At 41.9% G+C, this 24481-nt stretch overlaps 2 protein-coding genes across 8 annotated transcripts in view; one reads left to right on the forward strand and one right to left on the reverse strand.

Annotated features, from left to right (window-relative positions):
• Nucleotides 1-2237, forward strand: part of DNAH3 (dynein axonemal heavy chain 3) — a 168217-nt gene extending 165980 nt beyond the window's left edge. Inside the window, exon 65 of the mRNA XM_040635247.1 lies at nt 1263-2237. Coding sequence (XP_040491181.1) covers nt 1263-1616 — 354 coding nt within the window. The 3' untranslated portion in view covers nt 1617-2237. The remainder of the gene's footprint in view (nt 1-1262) is intronic.
• A 3493-nt stretch (nt 2238-5730) lies between these two features.
• On the reverse strand, nt 5731-24456 carry LYRM1 (LYR motif containing 1). 7 transcript variants are annotated; one of them, XM_040635248.1, is made up of 5 exons: nt 24226-24355; nt 18526-18636; nt 11440-11599; nt 7477-7569; nt 5731-6349 (listed from the first exon to the last, which is right to left on the reverse strand). In XM_040635248.1, exons 3-5 carry the CDS (start codon nt 11596-11598, stop codon nt 6233-6235), a joined length of 369 nt encoding a protein of 122 aa, XP_040491182.1. In that variant the 5' UTR covers nt 11599; nt 18526-18636; nt 24226-24355; the 3' UTR covers nt 5731-6232. The 7 variants fall into 7 exon arrangements, with proteins under 7 accessions (XP_040491182.1, XP_008695420.1, XP_008695421.1 ...); XM_008697198.2 differs by lacking the exon at nt 18526-18636 and having other exon boundaries at nt 11440-11588; nt 24178-24456; XM_008697199.2 differs by lacking the exon at nt 18526-18636 and having other exon boundaries at nt 11440-11588; nt 24226-24451.
• Between the last annotated feature and the right edge of the window lie 25 nt (nt 24457-24481).

Genomic DNA, 24481 nt, shown 5'->3' on the forward strand with positions numbered 1-24481 from the left:
AAATAGCTCCAAAGTTATTACTGATAGAATCAGAGGATTCCCAAGGCTTTGTCTCTGCATATATATATAAGGAATCTTTCCAGGGGAAAACTCTACCACCATTATACCAAGAAAAATTAAAGCGTCTTCCCCCACTATTTATTCACCATGGTGGACTCTTCCTTTGGAAGGACTCTTCATTTGGTCTTGGGTGGTCCTTTGCTTGGAGTGAAGTCAAAGGAATGTCCAGTAATCAAATATCACTCTGTCCATATATGGAGAGAAAGGAGTAAGATCATCTTGTTGAGAGGTTGCAGACTGGTTGCCTAAGTCTTAATTTAGATTATGAATGAACTCAATGGTCTTTGAAGACAATGCTAAGCTGAAATTAATGCAATAAAGTAATGAAATAACTGCGATAAACACTGGAGAAAAAAGATAAAACCATCTTTTTTGATGTTGAAATGATTGTGTACCTTGAAATCCTAAAGACTCTAAAAACACACCTATCAGAATACCGATAGGTAATAGGTATCAGAATACTGATACAGTGGCTGGATACTGGTTAAATATACAAAAATCAATAGCCTTTTCCTATTCTAGCAATAAGTACTTAGAAGTAAAAATGAGAAAAATATTCCATTCACAAAAACAAAAAGATTACAATTTGAATGATTTTAAATGGAGCTTGTGATCTCTGGTTCACCATAATCTCCACCACTCCTGGTTTTCCTACACCTGGACCATTTTCTGCACTTACCTGAAGAAATTTGACTTTACCACCTCTGAACCTAAACAGTGGTGTGCTGGAGCTGGCTCATATCAACTCACCAGAGCCAGTTGCGGCTCGTTATTACGTAGTTGATAGCCTGAAACTGACCATATATACCATAGACATCAACAAAAACTACAAATCAAGGCTTTATTTCTCCCCATCAGAGAACTGTTTTACCAGCATGTGTCTGAATCTAACCCCTCACTTTATAGATCCAGGTCCAGAAAGGGAAAGGACTGTGTGAGGTTGCTAAGCTAATTGTAGTTAATGTGGCCTCCTGAATCCTACTTTAGTGCATTCTCTATGCCCACCATATATAAGGGCAGCATGCTGACTAGGAATCAGAACTGGTCCATGTGTGAAGGCAGGAGTATTATCACAGAAGTCCCAGTGTCCTGGGAAATGCATATTGGGAAAGGCAGGCATTGCAGCAGACTTTCTAATCTCTTAATGCTGCCCCATTTAGGCAAATGGCAGGTAATAGAACTTACAGCTTCTTCTCTTCCAGGTCACCACACAAGAAACGGTCATGGAGAGTAGCCCAGAAGATGGTGCCTACATAAAAGGCCTCTTCTTAGAAGGTGCCCGCTGGGACAGGAAAACAAAGCAGATTGGGGAGTCTTTCCCCAAAATACTCTATGACCCATTGCCCATTATTTGGCTAAAACCTGGGGAAAGTGCAATGTTTCTGCATCAGAACATTTATGTGTGTCCAGTCTACAAAACAAGTGCCCGGAGAGGCATCCTCTCCACCACAGGCCACTCCACCAACTATGTCCTCTCCATTGAACTCCCAACAGACAGGCCCCAGAAGCACTGGATAAACCGAGGGGTAGCCTCTCTGTGCCAGCTGGATAATTAATGACATCTGTCTCAATGCAGAAAATAAAAGGCATTTCATTCTCGACAACAACCTGGCTTTCCTTTCATAAGAACACATAGTATGATGATGATGGCGGCAGTTATATTAATAGAGCACCTGCTATGAACCAGTATTTCAGAGCAGCCCTATAAAATAGGTCGTTATTATCATCCTCATTTTATGGCTGCTGAAACCGTGATACAGAGAAGGTAAGTAAGATCTCCCAAATCAGATAACTACTAAAATAATGGAGACCAGATTTGAATACCGACAGTGGGACTCTTTCTTCAGCCTAGACCTTTAGCCATTTGGCTAAACTCCTTTGTGGTTTTTCTCTTGTTGGTTTTGCTATAACTGCCACTGAACTTTTAATTGCTTCTTTCCTACTCTGTTTCTATGCACTAACATCAGAGTCTGTCAGGTTCAAAGAGGATTGAGCTGCCTTCATTTTTTAAGGTTTTGATATATTTGAAAATCACTTCTCACAACAATCTTATGTGGTAGGGTATTATTATGTCCGTTTTAGAGATGCAAAAACGGAGGCTTAGAAAAATAACTAGCCCAGGGGCGCCTGGGTGGCACAGCGGTTAAGCGTCTGCCTTCGGCTCAGGGCGTGATCCTGGCGTTATGGGATCGAGCCCCACGTCAGGCTCCTCTGCTATGAGCCTGCTTCTTCCTCTCCCACTCCCCCTGCTTGTGTTCCCTCTCTCGCTGGCTTTCTCTATCTCTGTCGAATAAATAAATAAATAAAAATCTAAAAAAAAAAAAAAGAAAAGAAAAGAAAAATAACTAGCCCAAGTTTCCACAGTTCATCAGTGGTAGAACTGGGACACAAATACTTCTCTATTAGCCTGCAACAGATGCGTGGAAATTTCAGGAAGAAAGGAGACATAAGAGAACCAGTATTTGTTGTAGGCCTACTGTGTGCCATGGGTTGTGCCTTGGCCTTTAAATGTTTGTTCCTCTGTGGTAGGTACAACAGTCTCTCCCTCTGGAGGTTCAGGGAGATTATGTAACTTGCCTGAGATCACCCAGCTCTTTCACATTGCAGAGCCAGGTTTTGAGGCAAGGTCGGTCTGGCTCTAGAACCCATGCATTTTTCACTGCCACATGCTGCCTCCCTGCCAACAGCTTGGCTGTGTTATGATGTAGAATCTTAAATGTGTAGCTGCAACAGCCATGTCCAAAAATTTTCTAGTTTATCACTATTTTCCCCCAGGGCCAGCTAGAAGAGAATCCTGAGGGATGTGAAAATCACATTCTTGGTAAATTTACTTCTCAGCTAACTCATTCACTTAGCTCTTTGGCTCTAAGTGACTTCCTTCAGGGCATTCCACTGGTCAATTCATTGTTGAGCAAGGACATAAGGCTGTTTGAGAGTCTACTGTGCCTGCTGGTTTCTCTGCCTCTTCACTAGAAATGTTCTCAAGGTCTTTGGTTTTTCCTGAATGTGGGAAGCTTCTGAGAACCAAACAAACATATTCCAGAAACCTTTTCATGGAAACATGGAATTGATCAAATTCTGATTAAGAACCCTGAATTCTGAGATCAGCAAATTATCTGAGAGATCCTAGAGATTAAGTATGAAAAGGCAGTTCTCCAAATCTTGTCAGGAGGCAATAAAGAAACAGTGAAGAGGAGCAGTCTCTTACAGCTCACTGCAGGTAGCTTAATAAGTTATTTTTTTGAGAAAGACAGTTCCCTCCCCCTCAATGGGGGAAAGAAAATCAGAATCAATGGAGAGCTGAAACTGCCATTATCACTCCAAGTAAGATTGTTAGTCATGTGAGATGGAAAGATGGTCAGGATCCCAAATGCCTGAATCTTGGACTGGTTAGATTAAGTCATTTTGTAAGCTTTAAGGCAGTGAAGGGGTTGCTAAGAGAACAATTGAATTTTAATTATCTAACTCCCGGCTTCAGCAACAAAAAGCTGAGGGAAGCAAGGACTGACTGTTTCATTCCTCAGGGGTCAAGGGACAGAATGTTTCTGTACAATGGATTAAATTTTTGTAATTTAAAAAATTTCCTCCACTTTGAAAAGAAAGAGTGCCCTAAATTTGAGGTCATTTTCTGCTGGGGCCAATGTGGTAATTAATGTCTCCCCCTGGGAAAGAGCAGTATGTTCTTCAGAAATCCTGGTGAGTTAGAGGCTGGAGTCCTGGGGCAGAGATGGCCAGAAGCTGCAGGTCCTGCCTATGAATAGCTCAGCAGATAACATCCGGCAAACATTGTCACCAAGCTAGTCCTTGCTCTATAAAAATCTAGCTGTTGGGTAAGTAGTGTTCAGTCCTTGTCGGTGTTGGAAGAAAATTTCATTGAAAGAGGGGATGTAGGGAAGATAGGTTCTGCCTTTAAAAGATCAAAGATGGGGGCGCCTGGGTGGCACAGCGGTTAAGCGTCTGCCTTCAGCTCAGGGCGTGATCCCAGCATTATGGGATCAAGCCCCACATCAGGCTCCTCCACTGTGAGCCTGCTTCTTCCTCTCCCACTCCCCCTGCTTGTGTTCCTTCTCTTGCTGGCTGTCTCTACCTCTGTCGAATAAATAAAAATAAAATCTTAAAAAAAAAAAAAGATCAAAGATGGAGATCTTATAGTCTTTGAGAGAAAATGGGAGGGAAAAAAGCTATCGTAAACATAACTTATATGGAAGTTTTGGTAGTAAATTGACAATTATGTTTCTGTGTATTAGAATATACATCTTTGCAAAGGAGGCTAGGTATATAAAATGCACATTTAGGTAAGGTTCCTGGCACATAGAAGATACTCAGGAGGCTAGCTAGCAATTAAATGGACTTCCAATTTTAGAAGAGGCTGGGGGAAAGAGTGGTTTCTACACTCAACAGCGTTAATGACAAAAGTTGCACAGTCAAAATCACCTTGAGTTACTTAGAAAGGGACCAGGAAGGAGACAGGCAAGCCATGTCTCACTTGGTTCAGCAGAACCAGTTTTTCCTCCAATGCAAGAACAGATCACTGTTTCAATGGTTGACCGTCAGATGAAGTACTTGATTTGATTTCACAGGTCCTATGTTGCATGAGAAAATGCTTAAACACTAGAACCACACCTAAGCAGGAAGATGCTTCCACAGTGTGACCACTTAGAAGGAGAGTGACTGATAGAATAGCAGATTTATGTCTCCCAATTCAAGCGAGGCTAGGGTTTGTGCTCACTCAATGGCCGACACGTCTGCCGGCACTGTCTCTTCACTGAAGGCCTGTAGCTGCAATTGTGTTCAACAGAACAGAGAAAGACCAAAATTGATAAAGATTTGTCTTTGTTTGTAATGCTTATCCTCTTTGGAGTTCAGAAGGAATGATAATGAGGTACACGTGACTTGCCATGGGACTCCACACATGCAGGGGTATAAATCCTTTGTATTTTGATTTTTCTTTGTGCCATTTCTGTTTAGACATAATATGAAAGCCACCTTGGCCCTTGTACTTTCTAATTATGTTAAGATAAAATACTTATAATGAATACAGTATGGGTTTCAAGTGAGCCTTTCAGATCCTAGGTGCATTCTAAGTGATCATAGGTTATAAGGTAAAGTAAACACATGCATTTATCTAACATAAATACTTTTGTGTATGTGTATGTTGGGGGCAGGGATGGGTCTCATGTAAAATTTCATGAAAAAACACAGTCAATCCAATGATGATGCACTTTTTAAAAAAAAAGATTTATTTATTTTAGAGAGAGAGAGAGAGAGCACGAACAGGGGGGGGGACAGATGGAGAGGGAGAGAGAATCCTCAAGCAGATTCCCTGCTGAGTGTGGAGCCCAACGCAGGGCTCAAACCTAAGACCTCGAATCAGGACCTGAGCTGAAATCAAAAGTTAGATGCTTAACTGACTGAGCCATCCAGCCACCCCCAATGATGCACTTTTTAAGGAGAATTTATCTGGAAATTGGGAAGGTCAAAAGATAACAAAATATACACAAAGAAACCCCACTTTCAAGCAAGACTGTTTTTTAAGCAAAAACTTGGGGGGAAAAAAACTGAAAAATATTCTTTTTTTTTTTTTTTTTTTTAAGATTTTATTTATTTATTTGACAGAGATAGAGACAGCCAGCGAGAGAGGGAACACAAGCAGGGGGAGTGGGAGAGGAAGAAACAGGCTCATAGCGGAGGAGCCTGATGTGGGGCTTGATCCCGTAACGCCAGGATCATGCCCTGAGCCGAAGGCAGACGCTTTAACCGCTGTGCCACCCAGGCGCCCCTGAAAAATATTCTGAAGGTGGTGTATAGTTTTATAGTAACTATGAGAACTTCCAACAACTGGCTAATTTCTTCCTATCAGCTGGCATGTCTGGCAAATGGCATTTCCATGAAAAAGCTTTGTCTTCCTTCTATATACAGGCCTCAGTCTTGTTTCCAAATGATGCTTCAGCGAGGGTGTAACCTCTAGGGTTAGTGTCATCCGTGTAGGCAGCAAGACCTGATGAACTGTAAGGATGTGTGAGCACAGACCATGGGGTGAATACCAATATTTTGGATGTTTTTAAGAAGATACTTAAATTTTTGCCCCTAATTAAACAGAAGGGTTTTGTCATCTGGTTTACATTCAAGACCTAGTTGGCTCATCATTCTGAGAAATAAATTTTCTTCTGGGTTAAGAAATCTCATCATGAGACTTGAGATATACTGGTTTGGAAAGTTTCCTCAGTTTTTCCTGGCTTCGAAGTCCCCGGCCTCGTAGTGGAGTAAGGCCCATTGGAGGCAGATGAATCTGAATAATGAGAATAAGAATAATTATAATATTAAGAATTATAATCATTACAGCAGCTTATATCCATTGAGGATTTACTAGGTACTGTGCTCTCTGCTAAGCACTAAATCTACAGACTCATTAATCCTTAAAATCTTTATTCACATTAATCCTTACAATAATCTCGTAAGGAATTAGATAATATCTATAGATGAGAAATGGAGGCTCAGAAGTTAAATAACTTGTTTAAGCTTATATATACATTAAGTGGTAGAACCAGGATTTGAACCCAGATCTGATTCCAGAGCTTGTGCTCTTGTCATATTGCCTGCATGGAGGGAAAAATGACCACAGATCACATGGTGAGATGAGAATCCAAAGAAGGTGAGGAAAAAAGTTTATGTGTACAAAGCTATTCTGTGCATCATGGGAAACTGGGACCAATCTAAATGACTCCTAAATGGATGCTGGGTAAGTTATGTCACATTCTTGTAACAGGATACAGCGACAACCATTTAAAAAGATGGGAGGCAGAGATGACCAGAACAGATGAAGTAAAATAAGCAAGCAGCAAATAGTATGCCCAGGATTCCATGTACATTAAGAAACTGTATGTACATGAATATAGAAAAAAGACAAAGGATATATTGCCCAACTACTAGGTTGAGGCAGTACGTATGAAATTCTTGTTTTTGCAGGTCAAGAGTAGAACACTGGCAATTTCATATGGCCCAACCTAACAGAGTGGTAACTTCTAGAGGGTGAGAATTTTGGACCATTTTCACTTCCCACCTCATGCACTCCCCTTTAAAAATGCTATTACCAATAAACCCATCTTTCATTAAAAAGAAAAAGAAAAATATTTCCATAAAAAAGATGAAAGTCAAAAAGAGAAAGCTATATAAATATAAGCTGGCTTTCCCTTCTATATGTGGGAAAGTTGTATGAGTAGGAGAAATCAGGCATTCATTGACATTTTAGTTTGTTGTGATGGGTTGGCGGCATGCAAGGACAGCTTACTTCCAACATGCCTGCCACAGAAGCTCTAGACTTCTCGGCAAATGCTAGCCCTCTTGGTACACATTCTTGGAAGTGACTGGGTTGGTGAGGATAAGCACCCACCACAAGTTAACTGGGGTCACACTTACTGGCCTTGGATAAGGAATCTGGTAATGCAGTCCAATTTCAATCCTGGCTGTGCACTCATCTATACACTGTTTAATCAGGTCTGCGTCTGTGAGCTATTAAAAGAAGAAAATGGGTGAGGCTGTTAGCATCTTTCTAATGCTCCTTATGTAGAGGTGTACATCTTCAACTTCCTCAGTTCACCAGCCAGTAAATGAAATGCTGAGAATTTGAAAAATCAAAAGCAATTTAATATAAAGTTTACTGTAGATTAACCATTTAAAAAGTTATTGCAATAGGTAATACCAGCACATAGTAAAACATTATTCAAATAATACAAAAGGATATAATATAAAAATGAAGTCTCCCTTTTACCCCTGTCATAGTTCCCCTTCTCATAGACAACAATTATTGGCAGTTTCTTATTTGTCCTTCCAGAGACATTCTATATAGATAAAAGCATACATGTATATATTTAGTTTTCTTTCCTTACACAAATGATAGCTCACTTAGTTTTGAACCTTGCTTTTCCCCTAACAACTTGAAGCTCCTTCTAGATGTACACAGATGCCCATGCTTTTTAACAGCTGCACAAAATCACAACATAAGGCTGTGTTATAATTCAATCAACCATTTTCTGATGGACATTTAGGTTATTTCCAGTCTTTTGCCATTATAAACAATGCTGTTATGGATCCCTCTAAAATTGTTTTTGGCTTACATGCAAATATATCTAAAAGATAAATTCCTAGAGAATGCTGGGTCAAAGGGTATTTGTTCATGCATTTTTAATTCTTACAGACATTCCCTCTAGATTCAAAGTACCCTCTAAGAGGTTGTACCAGTTTATATTCCCACCAGCACTGAATGAGAATTCTTCATATCCTCCCCACGTTGATTAAACTTTAGCCCAACTGTTGCAGCAAGTGCTGTCTAGAAACCCCCTAAGTAAGATATCGGAGAATGATCCACCTCTTCTTTTGAACTGTAAACTGCCTTGCTCATTGGTAAGGGGAAGAAATGGCCTTTTAAATTCCCAAATAGTCAAATCATGGTAGTCCAGTTTCAAGTAGAGGAATCGCAAGTTCATTCTGAAAAACAGAATGTGAGATAGAAGGGCAGAAACCCTTTCATTCCAAGGATGGAAAATGACTTGACACATGGCTCTGCAAAGAGTTTTCAAGTGGGCTTCAAAGCAGAGCTGGGATTGCACCAGTCCCAGATGACACCCACAGTGACGTCTGGGCCAGTGAGGCTTGGAAATTCTAAGGGCGTGCCTGTTCTGTGGTACCTTTTGGAGCAAAGAAGAGTTCTAGGAACTGCAATGCACAGAAGTACAGCTGAGTCCCTTGGGGGCAGAGGCTCAGCTTTCTGACCTCTGTGCTTCTCAGAATCTGTTGCTCTGATGTCCACATTGGGAACAGATCTCCATGTTCCCATTTGCCCATTAGGATTCAGAGCAATTCACGAGATACCTTTGGATTATTGTTAAACTCTTACAGCAAGTGAAGTTCCAAGAAACTAGCTACATCTGCATAAGGGACTAGGGAGAAAAAAGCCCCTGATAAAGATGTGTATGGTTATGGGGCTGAGGGCTCTTAGGACTCCAACTGTCCTTCTGAACAAGTCTGGGTTAGAGTTCTCCAAATTCAGTCATTCAGAGGCTGCCTTCATGATTCTGCTATATCCATATACCATTTATACTAATATTAAACTTTTTCTTTAAATGTACTGTCTCCTAAGCATAGTATTTGTAAAATTATCTGATACTCTATTTTCTAATACATGGCAAAACAAGTACGTATCTTAAAATTAAAAACCCATCTATCTCCTCCCCAGACATGACAAAATAGTCTCACTCATGTAGCATCACTGGTACACACACTTCCCTCTGGCTCATACCACACTAGGCCAGTTCAAGCAGAGGCAAAGGAAGGACTGATGACTGCCATAACTGAAAACCCAAAGGGTCTTGAGCAGTCCTCACATGAGCGAGCCTTAAAAGGTTTACTGGGCACATGCTGTTATGGTATCTCCAACACCAGGCTAGACCCTGTGAGGCCACGGTCCCTGCCTTCAACTATCAAGGTTACAACTCTGATGCATAAAGCTCCAGAAAAGGCATGGAGGCATGTAATCAACAGGGCAATGACTGCTGCAGACGGCTACACAGGAATTCAGAATAGGTTTCTGCCATGGGGTTGAGTGAAGACAGTGAAGTTGAAGAAGACTTCCTGGAGAAGGTAAGTCAAGCCAAAGTATTTGTAAATGCTCATGAATTTAGTGACAACCACAGGGCAGCTTCCATGGGATACACAAGAAAGTATAAGACATTGTCTGTATGCTCGAGGAACTGACAATCTGGTTGGGGAGACCACACCAACATAAATGAGACAAACAAGAAAGAGTATGACCAACTACTCAGGGGTAGGCATAGGTCAGTGGTCTCCCAACTTTTTCATTATCTACTCCTTTCAAAAAAAAGTTTCTGAGCCCACAGCTCCCATTTATGTACTCATATTGATTTATAAATATATTAGTAAGTTCATTAAATGTAACAATAAGCTCATAAAAATACACAAAACAGACATTTTTAATACACTCTGGCGTGTGGTACAAAAAGTTTGGAGAAGCTAGAGGAGGGTCAGAAAGGCAGAGATCAGCTTCATGAGCAGGTTGGTTTTATGAAGCAGGGAGGCCTCAAGGCTTCTGAAAAGGGGAAGGTACTGTAGGTGGGGAGAGTTTCTTTTGTAGCGTTTACCCCAACTACAATTTTACACTTCTTACCATCTAACTCTGAAACATCTTTGAGGGATCCTGTCTTGGTTTTGCTCATTTTATATCTTCTATATCTAGTCCAGTGTTTGGCACATGGTGGGCATTCAAATACTTGCTGACTGAAAGAATGAGAGCAAACAGTTGCAGAGTGGCGACAGGAGCTAGAGCAGAAATAGGCAAACTGGAAAGGGGAGGTGTCCTCGTGGAAGGAGGAGTTCTGCTTTGGATCATCATGCCTGTCGTGAGCTCCTTCAGGTGATGGGTGAGAGGCAGAGGCTGGGTATTCAGATATGAGAGCTGGAATCATAAAGTGGCTGCATGGTCCCTGGGCCTCAGCGCAGAGGGCTGACCTTCAGAGAATCCTTACAGTTGGCCGGAGGGTGTGAAGACAGGGCCAAAAAGGACACAGAAACAGGGGTCAGAGAGGGAAGAGAGAGTACTCTGTCAGGAGGTTTCATGACGGGAACAATGACAGTACTGACTCCATGAGATCAATAAGAAGGAGGCAAGAAAAGTCAGAAGCTGAAAGGCTCTTTCCATGCTTAGTGCCAGGCAGTCTTCATAAGGAGCTAACAGCTAATGCTTTAGTTTGTTGGGATGGGTTAAATCAAGCCTCTTACAGATGGTCTTTGGCTCCCTGGTGTCTGGGTGGGCAGTTCCATTAAACTAGCTAATGGAGGCACTATCTTACCCAATTCTGTGGTCCCAAAGGGAAAACTCACTCTGCTAGCCAAAGAGGCTCGAGTTCAAAGTGAAGTTATGAAGGGAACCCTGTGTCTTAATCCTATTCTCTTCCCTCTGAATGGGTTTATACTTGGAGGCCTTGAATAGTTTATGAATCGAAAAAAAAGTTTAACTGCCCACCTCCTGTGGGAGGGGCTGGTAATAGGCAATGTGTGATGAATGGCTCCTCCCCTGAAAACCCTCACTGGCCTGGCTTGTGTCACCTGGCTCATGGGGTCTTCTGAGGACACTGAGCCACTTACAGGCTGGACTGAGACCTGCAACAGATGAAAAGAGAAACCCAGGCTGGGCTCTGCTTCCCAGTAGTTGAGCAAGCTAGCTCGGCTGTGCCTCTGGGCCCTTCTAGCCCCACATTCTGCCACCGTGACCTGTGCTGTTCAGTCCTCCCAATTTTCGGACGGAAAAGAACAAACATCACAAGAAACTGCCCTCCTCCTTACAATCTCCAGTTGGGGCCTACTTACATTTTTGTTTTTCTGGAACAGTGTTCTGGCTTCATTTAATATGTACTGTTTTTCTTTAATGGTGTCTTCCATCTGCCCTGATGCTGCCTGCCATTTCCTCGCAAGCCTGAAAATTCTGCGGTAGAGGCCAAGAACTTCTTGTCGTGTTGCTGTTGTCATCCTCAGGCCCACCAAAATAGAAGAGGGAAAATTTGCATGAAAATTCAATTTGACAGTAGGCAGCTAGGCAGATGTACATTTTTTTAATCAAGCTCTTTAATTAGTCTAGAAATAATTGCTCTTTCTCAACAGATCTGTTCGGTAGCATTGCCAGAACAGTGCTGTAGGAATACCAGTGATCTCTCAGCTGTCCTTGTATATCATCCCATGGTTGAGAGTTAATGTTGGCCATGACGGCCATTTTTACAAACACGGTAAACCAAAATTCAAATGTGCTATACTTTAAAGCCCTAAATTCTTTACCAGACTATCTTAGGAATGATGCTTTTAGTGTGTATTTTTGTAAAACTACAGCACTCACCAGCGTGCCTGGAAAAGGCACATTTTGAATAACTAAATTTTCTAGTTAAGTAACTTGAGTTTAATGTAGGGGTTGTAAACTCAAGAACCTCTAGGGCCTGGCAGATAAAATGAGAGAACCTGCTTGGGTGGGGACAGAGGTCCTCTGAAAAGGAACAGTTGCTACTCAGCTCCAGGCAGCTGCTGCCATGTAGAAATGAGGGCCTAGGGTGGCGCATGGGTGGCTCAGTTAGTTGGGCATCCAGCTCGATTCCAGCTTGAGTCATGATCTCAGGGTTGTGGGATCAAGCCCCGTGTCAGGGTCTGTACTCACTGTGGAGTCTGCTTGGGATTTTCTCTCTCCCTCTCCCCCATCCCACTCTCTCTCTGTCTCTCTAAAATAATAAATAAAATCTTAAAAAAAAAAAGAAAGAAAGAAATGAAGGCCTAGGAATGCCAGATTTCCCAATACTTTAACAATAGGTAGCAATCTAGATTTTTTAAATGTGAAATCTCAATAAAGACACTAATTCATTCTTTTTGAAAGTTTGAGTACCACGAAGGTCAAACAAAATGGGTCTGCAGGCTTGATTCTACCCAGAGGCTGCCAGGTGGCAACCTCTCTTTTAGTTTATCATAACCTTATTGAAAATATCTCTCAAAATTGTTGGTCTGCTTTCTTGTTCACATAAGAACCATACAGTAAGTACAACTGAAAATCTTTCTGAAGACTGAAGAGCTTGTGGCCTCTTTGGGTTTTTCCTCTGAAACACTAGTTTTAATTTCAGAGGACTTGGCTAAGTGAGTCCTGACCTAAGTATATTCCCAAAGCTAATTGCATTTTTAAAGATTAAATTCCTGAAAAAAAAATTTGTCAACTATTTTTATTATGAAATATTTCAGGTATGCCAAAAGATACAGAGAATATAATTAATAGCCAAATATTCACAATGGATCTTAAAGAATACATTACATATACATTTGTATATACCCCTTCTAGTCAAATTTCCCTTCCTCTCTCTTAGAATGAGCCATATCCTGAACTTGTTATTTGTCTTCTCACACATAGCTTTACACTCAACATTATCTAGTATTGCTTAGCAAGTTTACAAATCTTATACAGTTGACCCTTAAAACAACATGGGGCTGAGGAGTACTGACCTCCACGTAGTCAAAAATCTGATTAACTTTTGACTCCCCAAGTTTTACTAATAGCCTACTGTTGACATAAAGCCTTACTGATAACATAAAGTCAATGAACACCTATGTATACTTACTACATATTATATTCTTACAATGAAATAAGCTAGAGAAAGGAAAATGTTATTAAGAAAATCATGAGGAAGAGAAAATACATTTACAGTGCTGTTCTGTACTTATCAAAAGAAATCTGTTTACAAATAGACCCGTGTAGTTCAAACCCATGTTGTTCAAGGGTCAGCTCTCTATGTAAAAGGTATTATGTCCTTCTGAAACTTGCTTTTTTTTGCTCATGTTCATCTGTGTTGTTACATGTAGCTCTAGCTCATATATTCTCAATACTGCAATTCAGTTCACTGTATGAAGATATCCCAGTATATTTGTCCATTCTCCTACTAATGTCCTAATGTTGAACATTAGGTATTTCTTTTTTTTTCTCCCCCTATTTTTTTTTCTTTACTTATGCAAAAACTTCAGCCTATGTCTTTACTATTTACTTCTACAACTAAAAGAAGACAGAAAAAAAAATTCTCACTACTATAGAAGATTCTGATTAGTCAGATTTTAGAGAATGGGGTAGGCTGGGAAGACAAGGACAGATTTGGTAAGTGAGTAGCAGGGCCAGGCACTGGGACACCTCATTGAGTACTGGGCTTTCCTCAAACAGGCTCATCAGAATGGGGAAGTAGGCTGCTCACTGCCCTTTGGAACAGAACCCATTTCCAACCCAAGGGGGGGGGTGTCACATGTGGAGACTGTATGCTTTAGGATGGTCCTGAGCTTATGAGAACTTGGGCAGCTAAATAATGCAATGGGAGCTGGAAAGAGGTATATTTATCTAGACATTCTAAGTACCTGCAAATAATTTACCTTACAGAGAATTTTTTAATATGATTGCCCTTCCTGACCCTGGTGACCTTTCTTGAGCAACACAGAATGAACCAAGGCTTAACCATTTGCTGAAAAGCATGAAAGCACTGCTTCACCCAATTCCAAAGATAAAAACAAAATTATAATCAACACCAATTCTGATGTGCATGATGCCTTACAAAAAAAAAAATAAAAATGCTTAGAAGAAATCTGTAAAAACCAAGACAGAACATCATGCTTTGTGGCTAATTGTAATAAAAACCCAAGAGATGATGAGATGATGACTTTTCCTGGTAAGGAAACAGGTTTCTGAGTTTCTGGTTCTCCCTAAAACTCCATGGTTTCATATGAAAATACGTGAGTCAGTTCCTGTGAGGGGCAGGGAGTCTGTAACTTCTATTAATGATTGCTTCACTTCCCTGTCATTAGCAGATGAAACTTCCCTTACTGCGTGACACTTGAGGAAAGTGAAGGAGGTCTGTCATACTAAAACAGCAGCAACCGTCTCCAAAGCCTGACTTTTCACTGGTTTCCTTCCACTACTTGAAAGAGCCACAGCTTCAAACTGTAACTGATCATATACCATAGTCAGATACACAAGCCCTGCAATTAGAGTACTCAAGGTAACAAGCAGTACTAACAATTGGTACTTAATAGGACTATTTTCAAAACACTTTAATTAATGTTTTAAGTATTTTGAAAACTAATCCCGAAAGGGAGATAAGTGATGTCTCCTTCTCCAACACTAGGTGACCCAGAAAACCCAAGTCACAAAGATTCCTAGAGAGAAAGGTCTAAAGCTGTATTCCCCGTTGTGTACTATTAGCAAGTCTAGCTTAAGAACACTTTCTTCCAAGTCTTCAGAGAAAAGACAAGAAAAATGCCTCTTTTGTTGTTTTCTTACTCGATTTCTTTCAGTTCTTTGAGGGAATCATGTGTTTCTTAGTTTTCATGCTGTTCCCCCTTTCTAGAAGGCTCTCTCCTGGCCTCCTCCCTTTTACCTGACCAACCCCAACTCCTCCTTCAGTTCCCCAAACATGGATGTCTCAGAAAATCCTTCCCCCTCCCCGCACCACATGCATTAGGTGCAGGGCTCTGTTGACCCTTCCTGAGGATTCTTAAATTTCTTCCTTGTAGCACTAATCACTCAAGTAATATGGTTTGTTGGTGTCTGTCTTCCCCCAATTGATCCTCATGTTTATGGGGACAGTAACCACGTCCATCCTATTTACTGCTCAATTCTTGGTACCTAGCCAAGTGTGTAACTAGTATTCAACAAACGTTTGCTGAATAAATGAAAATACCTCATGATACAGAAAGCTTGGGATTCTAGAAACAAAACTGACCATATATAATTTTTTTCTTCAAGCTCTTTTCCCTTTGGTTTATATTTTTGTCTTTGTTCCTAGGAAGCAACCTGTTTAGAGAAAGTGCCTTTTCCCAAAGAGTTCTCCTTTCAACAGATTTAATGGATAGAAACCAACATTTATTCTTTTGGAACTATCCGTGATCTCTCACTACTGGTGCAAGGCTGAAGCAGCCCCTTTTCTTCACTTGTCTCAAGGGTTGATCTGATGCAGTGAGGTCTGCTGGGATTTTCCTACAGGCAACATGAGGAATATCAAACTGTCTAAAGGACCACAATTTTTTTCTAAGATTTTATTTTTAAGTAATCTCTACACCCAACGTGGGGCTCGAACTCACAACCCCTATATCAAGAGTCACATGCTCCACTGACTGAGCCACCCAGGCACCCCTAGGGGACCACAACTGACCCACAGTCACAACTGACCACAAGGTCAATTCCTTTTTTTTTTTTTTTAAGATTTCATTTATTTATTTACTCGTAAGTGAGAGAGAGAGAGAGCAAGCAGGAAGGGGGACAGGGGGAGAGAGATAAGCAGAATCTCTAATGAGTGGGGAGCCTGACACTGGGCTCAATCCCAGGACCCTGACATCATGACCTGAGCCCAAGTCAGACAACTTAACCAACTGGGTCACCCAGACACCCTACGAAGTCAATTCTTAAAGAGTTCTTAAAATTTTGTAACTTTTATTCTGAGACTGACATTTCATCAAACTGTTTTATTTCCCTAACCACAAAACCCGAGAATGAGGAAAGATAAGAGATATCAGTGTCCCTGGGAGAAATGTGACTGGAAACTGGTCTTTGCTTAAAATCGCACCCCATATAAGCACAGTACCAAGATAAAATTCACTACCAAGCATCTACCAACTACAGCCTGTGCCACCAAGCAAAGGTTGACAAATGTTGCTGCTAGTGTATTTTGGCCTCTGGTCACAGTTGCGAGATGTTTCCCCTACAGCAGGTGTCCCAAAGATTGGTTGGGAAGGTGATTTCTTTGGATGTACAAATATTTTCCTATTATGATTCTTTTAAGGTACTGTAATCGTCCATCAAACCCATAATTTAAAGTGATTTTGATATAGCAATATAGAGCTTCCTTTAAATAAATGTATCACAAAAGTTTTTAAAGCTGGTTTAAAATATGGGTAAATACTACTACAAATTGAGATACAGGGTCTGAAAAACAAGTTTCAAAGTTACTGTTCTAAGGCACCCTGCTGTCCTGCCTTGGTGTTTATTCTGGCTGAGCCATCCACGTACAATGCCGATTTTCTGCTAGCCACCCGACTGCACCTAGTAGTAGACACCCACTTGCTCTCAAGCTTTTCTGGGGCACCTTTCTCTCTGCTACTATCACAGCCAGCCATTGCTATTTTGCAATTTCATTGTCTTTTTCTTCACAGTCTCTGAATTCCTGGAGGGCTTGGACTGTTTTGCTCATTAGAATAATGATAATGATACTACATTTTGCTTTGTACTTAACTCTGTGCCAGAGGCTTTGCTAGGTGCTTTACATATGTTAACTCCCCAAATCATCACAATTCTTTAAGGTAGATAACTACCATTATCCCCTTTATAAAGGAGAAACCTGATGCAGAGAGGTAAGTAACTTGTCCAGGGGTCACATCAGCTATTAAGAGAAGGGGCCAGGGGGTGCCTGGCTGGCTCAGTCAGCAGAGACTCTTATCTCAGGGCTGTGAGTTGAAGCCTCACACTGGGTGTAGACTTTACTTGAAAAAGAAAAAAAGAAGAAAAAGAAAAAAAGAAGAAAAAAAAAAGAGGTGAGGTCAGGATTCAAACCCAGAACGTCGGGAATCCAGCCCTAATTTTTAATCACTAAATAGGATGCTCGATCTCAGTGAATGTGGTTGAATGTCTGTTAACTGCTTTAAAGAGCTTAGCCCGGGGTACCTGGGTGGCTCAGTTGGTTGAGCCTCCATTCTTGATTTCATTTTGGGTCATGATCTCAGGGTTGTGGAACTGAGCCCCACGTAGGCCCTGTGCTCAGCTTGGAGCCTGCTTGTCCCTCTCCCTCTGCTCCTCCTCTCTCTCAAATAAAGAAATAAAATATTTAAAATAAAAAATAAAGAGCTTAGCCAGTTGTGACAATAGGAACTGAACAATTTTGTTCCCTTCCCACAAAGGGCAAAAGACCATTTTTTTCACCTTGATGAATAACCTTTTAATAAGGTTTTCTGTATACCATCTGCCCTTCCTTCTTCTCTGCAATTGCCCTTCCTTTATAATTTACGTTGCCCATCAGCACCTTTAAAGGAGGCTATGCACTTGGCAGGACCTTGCTGCTCTTCAGTTCCTTATGGCAGCTCTGTTCTGACACTCCACAGGGAGCTGACATAACAGAAAAGGCACCAGGGCTCATTACAGTGCTACCACTCTGCAGGCCTTACTGGTCCCTCCCAAGCAATTATCCATCCATCAGTACCCATTGGGACCAGGCACCAGGAGATTCTAGGGATACACAACCTTGATAAACAAGCAGCTATGGTCCCTGCCCTCCTGAAGCTTACATCCTAGTGACAGAGCAGATGAGATACAAGAAAAAGACAATTTCTGATGGTGATATGTGCTCCCTAGGAATGAACCAGTAACATGATGAACAAATGAATAGGGGCAGGCTTATTTTATTTTGGGTGGTTAGTGACATTTGAGTCCTGAATGACATGAAGGAGGCTGTTAGAGGGAAGGGTTAAGGGAAAGGTGCTTCAGGAAGAGGGTGGGAACCAACAAAGACTGTGAGGTGGTAAGCATAGTCAATGCAGCCTGCAGCCAGAACCTGTCAGGGAGGTGAGGCTGCAGGTGAGCAGAATCCAGCACAGGTTGGGAGGGTAGGTCCTGAAAAGGAGTGTGGTTTGTAGTATAAAAACCAAAGGAAGACATTGGCAGATTTTAAGCAAGTTGGAGTATCACGGTCTAATTTATATCTTTTAAAATGTGCTGGATTTCAAATTGTTACCTTGCAGATGGTGAAAAAAAGTCTTGCCTAATGCCATCTAATTGACAGGAGAGTTGGGATTAAGAGCCAATAAAGCTGGATGATTATTTTCCTGACCAAGAGCTTTCCCACTTTTATTTTGGAATAATGGGGAAGTAATCAATCTAAAACAAAACAAAACACACCACTCACTCACCCTTCTACTCTATGGTGAGTGGAAAGAGTGAAAGGTCTGGGTAGGCTCCAAGAATCCACTCTACACAGCACATGTAGGCACGTGGCATGTCTAGATAGTTTTACAGGAGGCCTGTGGGAAGATATGCTCGTATTAGGGGATTTATCCACTTCACCCTTTTCCCCACCTTTGGAAAGATCATCACAGCATGAACACTGAGGAGTTTAAGAGCAGAGATGAAAATTCCTTCTCCAGATGAAATTTATAGAAGTATGACTCTGGTCTCAGGAATGTCAAAATTCCCAGTGTTGGACTCTCATGAGGCTTTGCCTTCTACTTAAGAAAAAGTGTTGCAGTATAAACAAGGGACAGAAAAGGCAATGGGAATTGACTTTCAAACCCCAGGTTGAAGGAAAGACTCTTTCCATTCTTTCAATATGTGCCCCTAGGTGGAATTTTTTTTTCTCCTAATGAATGTAATATAGTCAAATTTCTCCCCCAACTACTTCATGATTGAGTGGGTGGGTGGGTGGGGGTGGTGGTGATTGTGAAACTCACCCAAATGAAATCACTGTCTTACGTGTTCATTGGGCACCCATGCTGGCCTGTCCCTCTCCTGCTGTCCCAATCTCCTTAGATCTGACACCCCTTCTTTTTGTCAAATGAAGGCCCAAATTCACACAACTGAAATATTCTTTCTTTGCCTAGCTGCTGATTCTCATCCTTGGACTTGCCTTACTTTTCGCAGGGTGCCTTCTTCCTGCTGAAATGGGTTCAGCTATGTCCCTCCAGCACATTTGTGTCCTACTGTTCATCCTATTCTAAGTTTCTGTTTGGCTTACCTTTCTTCCTCCACTGTGTGTGTTTTGGGGAGGGATAAATTAGAAGGTTAGGACTATGCCTCATTCATCATACTCTTAGGCCTGGTACAAAGTTGGAGCTTGAAATATATTTGTTAGAAGAATAAATTTACACACACAGAATAGTCACCAGTAATGCCCATTCTCATACGTGTTGGTATTTGGACCAGTATTTAAAAATACTAAGTAACCCTCACAATGATGTTTTTAAGAGTGGTACTGTGGGTGTCAGGATAAGGAACTTAAGACTGTTATTTGGGGAGGAGGCCTTAATCAGTGCCAGCTAAGGCAGTACAGGATACACAGTTATAATGTAACCCTTACTCTTCAATTTTTTAAAACCCAGTAATGGTTAGTGCCCTGGACTGAAATGATTTACTATGTTTCCATGAAGCTTAGAATCAAACATATAGAAAAATATGGTTCTGATACATTTTTTTCTTGGAAAAAAAATCCTTCTGGGGAATAGATCCATTGCACTCAAATGATCAGGGGTCAAACCTACAAAATTTTAATTTAAAGCTCTGTCACTTGGAAAACCTCTAGGGAACTGAAATGCTCTCATAATGCCAAAGCAAACAGTTTTTCTTGCCCCGGAAAGCAGAGTAAAGAATGACTGTCTTGGTTTTAGGCATTCCAAGTTTTTCCACATACGTAAGGAACAGAAGATACAATGCAACTAATGAGCAAATGGGTTCTGGAATGGTCAAACCTGGGTTTGAATTCTGACTTCACTACATTGGTCAAGTCTTCCTGAGCCTCAGTTTCTTAAAATGTGAAATGGGGTAACATAGAACCCTCTTCAAAGAGTTGTGGTAAGTATTATTCATGAGATAACCCATGTAAATCACTTAGCATTGGGAATTAACAAAGGCAAATGTTACCTGAATAGGAGGAAATAAAGAAGAAACAATGAGGCCTCTTTTATCTATGCTAAGCTTTGTCTGCAGAGGAGGGAAAAGAAGCGTGCTGCCTGTGGATTTATTGCTTTGTGATAGTAATGGATTTTCCTAAAGCTGTTTCCCTCTGATCATTAATAATCCCTGTACAGTAAAGGGCTATTGTTCTTCAGTATGAGTAAATAACCCTGTCGGAGGCACCGCTTATCTTCAGACCACAGCACATACTTCTTACTGGAAATATAATGCAGGTGCCAACATCGAAAGCATGCCCAGACTTCCCTTCCTATTTTTCTTCCTTTATCTCTTACTCCTTGCTTATCCTTTGGTGTGTTTTTCTCCTACATCTGTTATATTTCCTACTTTCTGGTGTACACCCATATCCTACACAGTATCATCCTTACCCAAATCGAATAACCTTCAAGATAAGCTGTGCTCCACACATCTCTACCCTCTCTCCTCTCTCTTCATTAACAGACAGACAGTCACAGACACACAGACACACACACCCAATGGACTTGTTTCCTGTCCTGGACTCAGTTTTTGGTTACTAGAATCCAAAAAGGGAAGTGTAAAGCCACACATTGTTTTGCAAATCTCAGGATATGCTTGTGTGGTATACTTAATCATACCACAGCTATTCTCTGAAACAGCATCTTTTTACACAGAAAGTGACAATATGGTGTGTCAGAGATAGGAGGCAGGGAGAAGGTAGACCGTGTTTTTATTTTACTTAAAGGAATGGAAATTAGGTTAGGTCCTGTAATATGGGAAATCTCCAGAACACAGGGAAAAACAAAAATACTGATGTCTGAAAGACTTCTAAATTATCCCAAACAAGATCATAGGCGGCAAGTAGCTCATTCTAAATATACCAGCATAGGAGCACACTCGAGATTATACTTGTAAGGGGAACTCCAATCAGGCTTTTGTAACCAAGAGAGATATAGCTCTTTTTCCCCTCAAAGACAGAAGTTCTAAATGGAAACCAAGTTTTGGCCCCTCAATTCAAAAGAAATGGAAGTATGTTTCCTTATCAGCATATTTTAAGAGACAAAGACAAAGTAAGGGTCAGTCAGAGGTGGTGAGAACCAGTTACCAGAAGTAGGAGGATGTGTTAGACATGTGTGGGGGGTGTATGTGTGCTGGAAATAGATGAAAACTAGGTCAATGCTAAAAATCAACCCCATTCATTCATTCAGAACTACCCAGGATTTCACCCCTTCATAGGAACTGGGGAAGTCTGAGAACAACAAACACTTAGGTTTAAATTAACATTTAAATCCCTCCTTTGTGATAATTTCCTAGGGAAATGGATTAGGAAACTGACAAAAGAGGTTTAGTTAGAACTTTAGATATAGCTGGAGCTTTCTAGCATCTGACCCTTGATCAAACCATCTGTTGAATAACCTCACCCTCCTTGGGTAGGGGTCCCTGCCCTCAAGACAGTTTCTAAGTGCCCTCCAACTATCAAGTAACTACGAAATGAACAACTTTTCCCATCTGCAGAGGAAGCAAGCTCCTTACTAGACAAAATCCCTTGAGAGTAGGAGCAATGACTGCCCATCTCTACAAGTGTGGAATGACTGGCACCCAGAGTACCTTCAAGCTCCTCCAGTCCAGTGCTGACCAACAAAATGTATTTCAATGATGGAAATATTCTATAACTGTGCTGTCCAACAGGGTAGCTAGCCACTGGCCACATGTGGCTACTGGGCACTTGAAATCTGGTTACTGCAACTGAGGAATTGGCATTTACATTTTTATTTAAATAGCCACATGTAAAAAAACAAATAAATAGCTACAAGTAGCTAATGGCTCCTTAGGAACAGCACAGGGCTATACCAAGAACTGCAAATCAAATGCCCACAGGTCAGGGAGATAGTTTTAGAGGAGGGGGGTGGGTGGGAAGAAGCTTATTGGCTCCAGCTGACTGTTGCAGTGTAGGAACCTCAGGCTAGTGTTGCCAGATGTCTCATTTTTCAAATGAAGCTGAAAATCTGGATTTTGATGTCCAATTTTTAAATGTTGGTAAGTAAATTTAAAAGAATTTAAATTTACATCACTTTGTGGGATGAACGATATGTTTGTATGCAAACTGTCTTGCCAGTTTGTAATCTCTAATTTAGGCCAACCCCTCCAGCTCAATGAAAAAGACCTTATCCAATGCCACTGCTGGTCAGTAGCAGATCCAAGATTGAAACCCAGGCCTTCTGAAACTTCTTCTGGTATCCTTTCTAGATTTTATGAGATTAACCATATCTAGATTGTGGTTGGCAGCGGCAGCAAGAGCAGGACAAAATCCCCTTTGTCAGAACTGTTGAAGTCCATGACTGATACCTTATGAATAGCGTTCCTACCTAGCTGTAACCATATAGTGGGCCCTATGGGCAAAGCTCTGTACTAGGAGCCAGCAGGACACAAAGAAGAAATAGCCCGTGGGGAGTCGGACATACAATTAACAATCAAAGTCAGGCTTGCTGTAATGGACAGAAATCACCTGTGCACAAGTCCAAAAGCACTGACAGCTGGGGTATAAGGGAAGGAAGAGATCTGAGCCAGGACTCAGAGGATGAACAGAAGCTGGCTAGTGAGTGGATGAGTCTCACTGATTATGACAGTGAGTCTCATTATTGTGGGATATTAAGGGAGCCTTCTTTTATCTCTGAGGCCTTATCTGGCTTCTCTTCTTCTCTGGGTAGTCTCTAAAACCCCCTCTATATATTTTCTCTAGGACATTCCCCCTGATTTGATATAACTTCTCGACATCTTCTCCTGGATGGTTAATTGACTTAGCAAATCTAGTATTTTTAAAAGAGAATTTAGGATATTCCCTCCCAAACTGTTTTCCTTGGTTCCTCCTCTTCCCATACACTTCATATCCAATCCGGCAGCAAGTCTTCCGAGCTCTACTTCCAAAATGCATTATGAATTTAATTATCAACATTTCCACTGCCACTACCCATCTCTCCTTTGGCTTACTGCAGCAGCCTCCTAACAGGTCTGACAACTTCTACCCTTCTCTATCTAGCAGCCAAGGGACTTTCTGTAAAAATGTAAATCAGGTCACTGCCCTTCTCAAAACCCTCAGGTAACCAAACCCTTACCTTGGGCTAAAATGCTCTGCTTGACCAGGCCCTGCCATTTCTCCATCACAGATCACTCTGGCCCTTGTTCTTTCAGTTCCAGCCACCTGGCTTTCTCGTCGTTTCCTTCCTCAGAACCCTTCCCGTTGGCTCTTTTCTCCATCTATAAAGTCCATTCCCTAGCTTCTCTCTTTTCTCGCATCTTTACGAAACCTGGCCTTGCCTGAAAAACCTTAACCGAACGAGTGACCCTCCCGCTCCCCATCTTCTACCACTTCACCCAGTACTATTGTCTTAGGGGGCAGGCATGTGGCACTTGCTGTTATCTTCCTTATTGATTTACATTTTAACTTTCTTCCGGACTGGAATAAAAAGTCACGGAGCAAAGCCTCCGTCTTGTTCTCCTTTGCAGACCGAGGCGATAAGAAGCAGGTTCTCACTATCCTAGAAAATCTCCGTAGCCTCTACGGGGCCTCCTTTGGGTCAACCTTCCCCAGAATGATGCCTCTCGTTCCCGGAATTGCCCCTACTAATCTCCCATTTATATTCAGGGATCCAAAGGACTCAGAAAAGTCTCAGATGGGCCCAACCGGCATCTCAGCGTCCCCACAAAAGGCCTCCGCTTCCCGGCCCTCGGGCCGCTTCCCTTGGCAGGTTCCCGAGGCCAGTGGCGATGACACCAAGCCGCCCTCGCGAGGCTGGGGTCACACAAGCACATCTCCTAGCAACGTCGCACCCCCGCCCCCACCCCATCCCTGCCCCTGGGGAGCCAACCCCTTCCCCCAGTCTCCCGCGCCAGGAGTCCGTGTCTCCATCCCCTAAACTCACTCTGCGTCAGTCCTGCCTTCCCCCACCCACAGAAGCGCCGCAGCCTACCGCGGGCTAGAAGGAGGCGGTGCCGGGAGCTTAGCTGAGCCGCGGCCGACGTTGGTCGGGCAGGTCCGGTAGGCCAGGCCGGACTAAACCACCGGGAGGACCTCTGTGGGAGCATTAGTTCCAGGTCAGGGGTAGTCTCGAGCCTCTCTTAAACTTTATACTCCAGCCCACCTTCCGCCGTATACGCAACAATATAGCCAACTTCATCCTCTCCCTAGTTTCCCTTTACCCCATTCGCTATCCCCCCCCACTCCAG

This window comes from Ursus maritimus, unplaced genomic scaffold, assembly GCF_017311325.1.
Source record: "Ursus maritimus isolate PB19 unplaced genomic scaffold, ASM1731132v1 scaffold_2, whole genome shotgun sequence".
NCBI lineage: Eukaryota > Metazoa > Chordata > Mammalia > Carnivora > Ursidae > Ursus > Ursus maritimus.

Excerpts from the sequence above, each read along its gene's own strand:
- LYRM1 (XM_008697198.2), bottom strand. The coding sequence starts at position 24,340 with ATGCTCCCACAGAGGTCCTCCCGGTGGTTTAGTCCGGCCTGGCCTACC. Across the intron at positions 7,570-11,439 it reads TGTTCCAGAAAAACAAAAAT|CTCACAGACGCAGACCTGAT; the intron begins GTAAGTAGGCCC and ends TTCTTTTAATAG. Across the intron at positions 6,350-7,476 it reads AGATTCCTTATCCAAGGCCA|ATTCATCTGCCTCCAATGGG; the intron begins GTAAGTGTGACC and ends CTCATTATTCAG.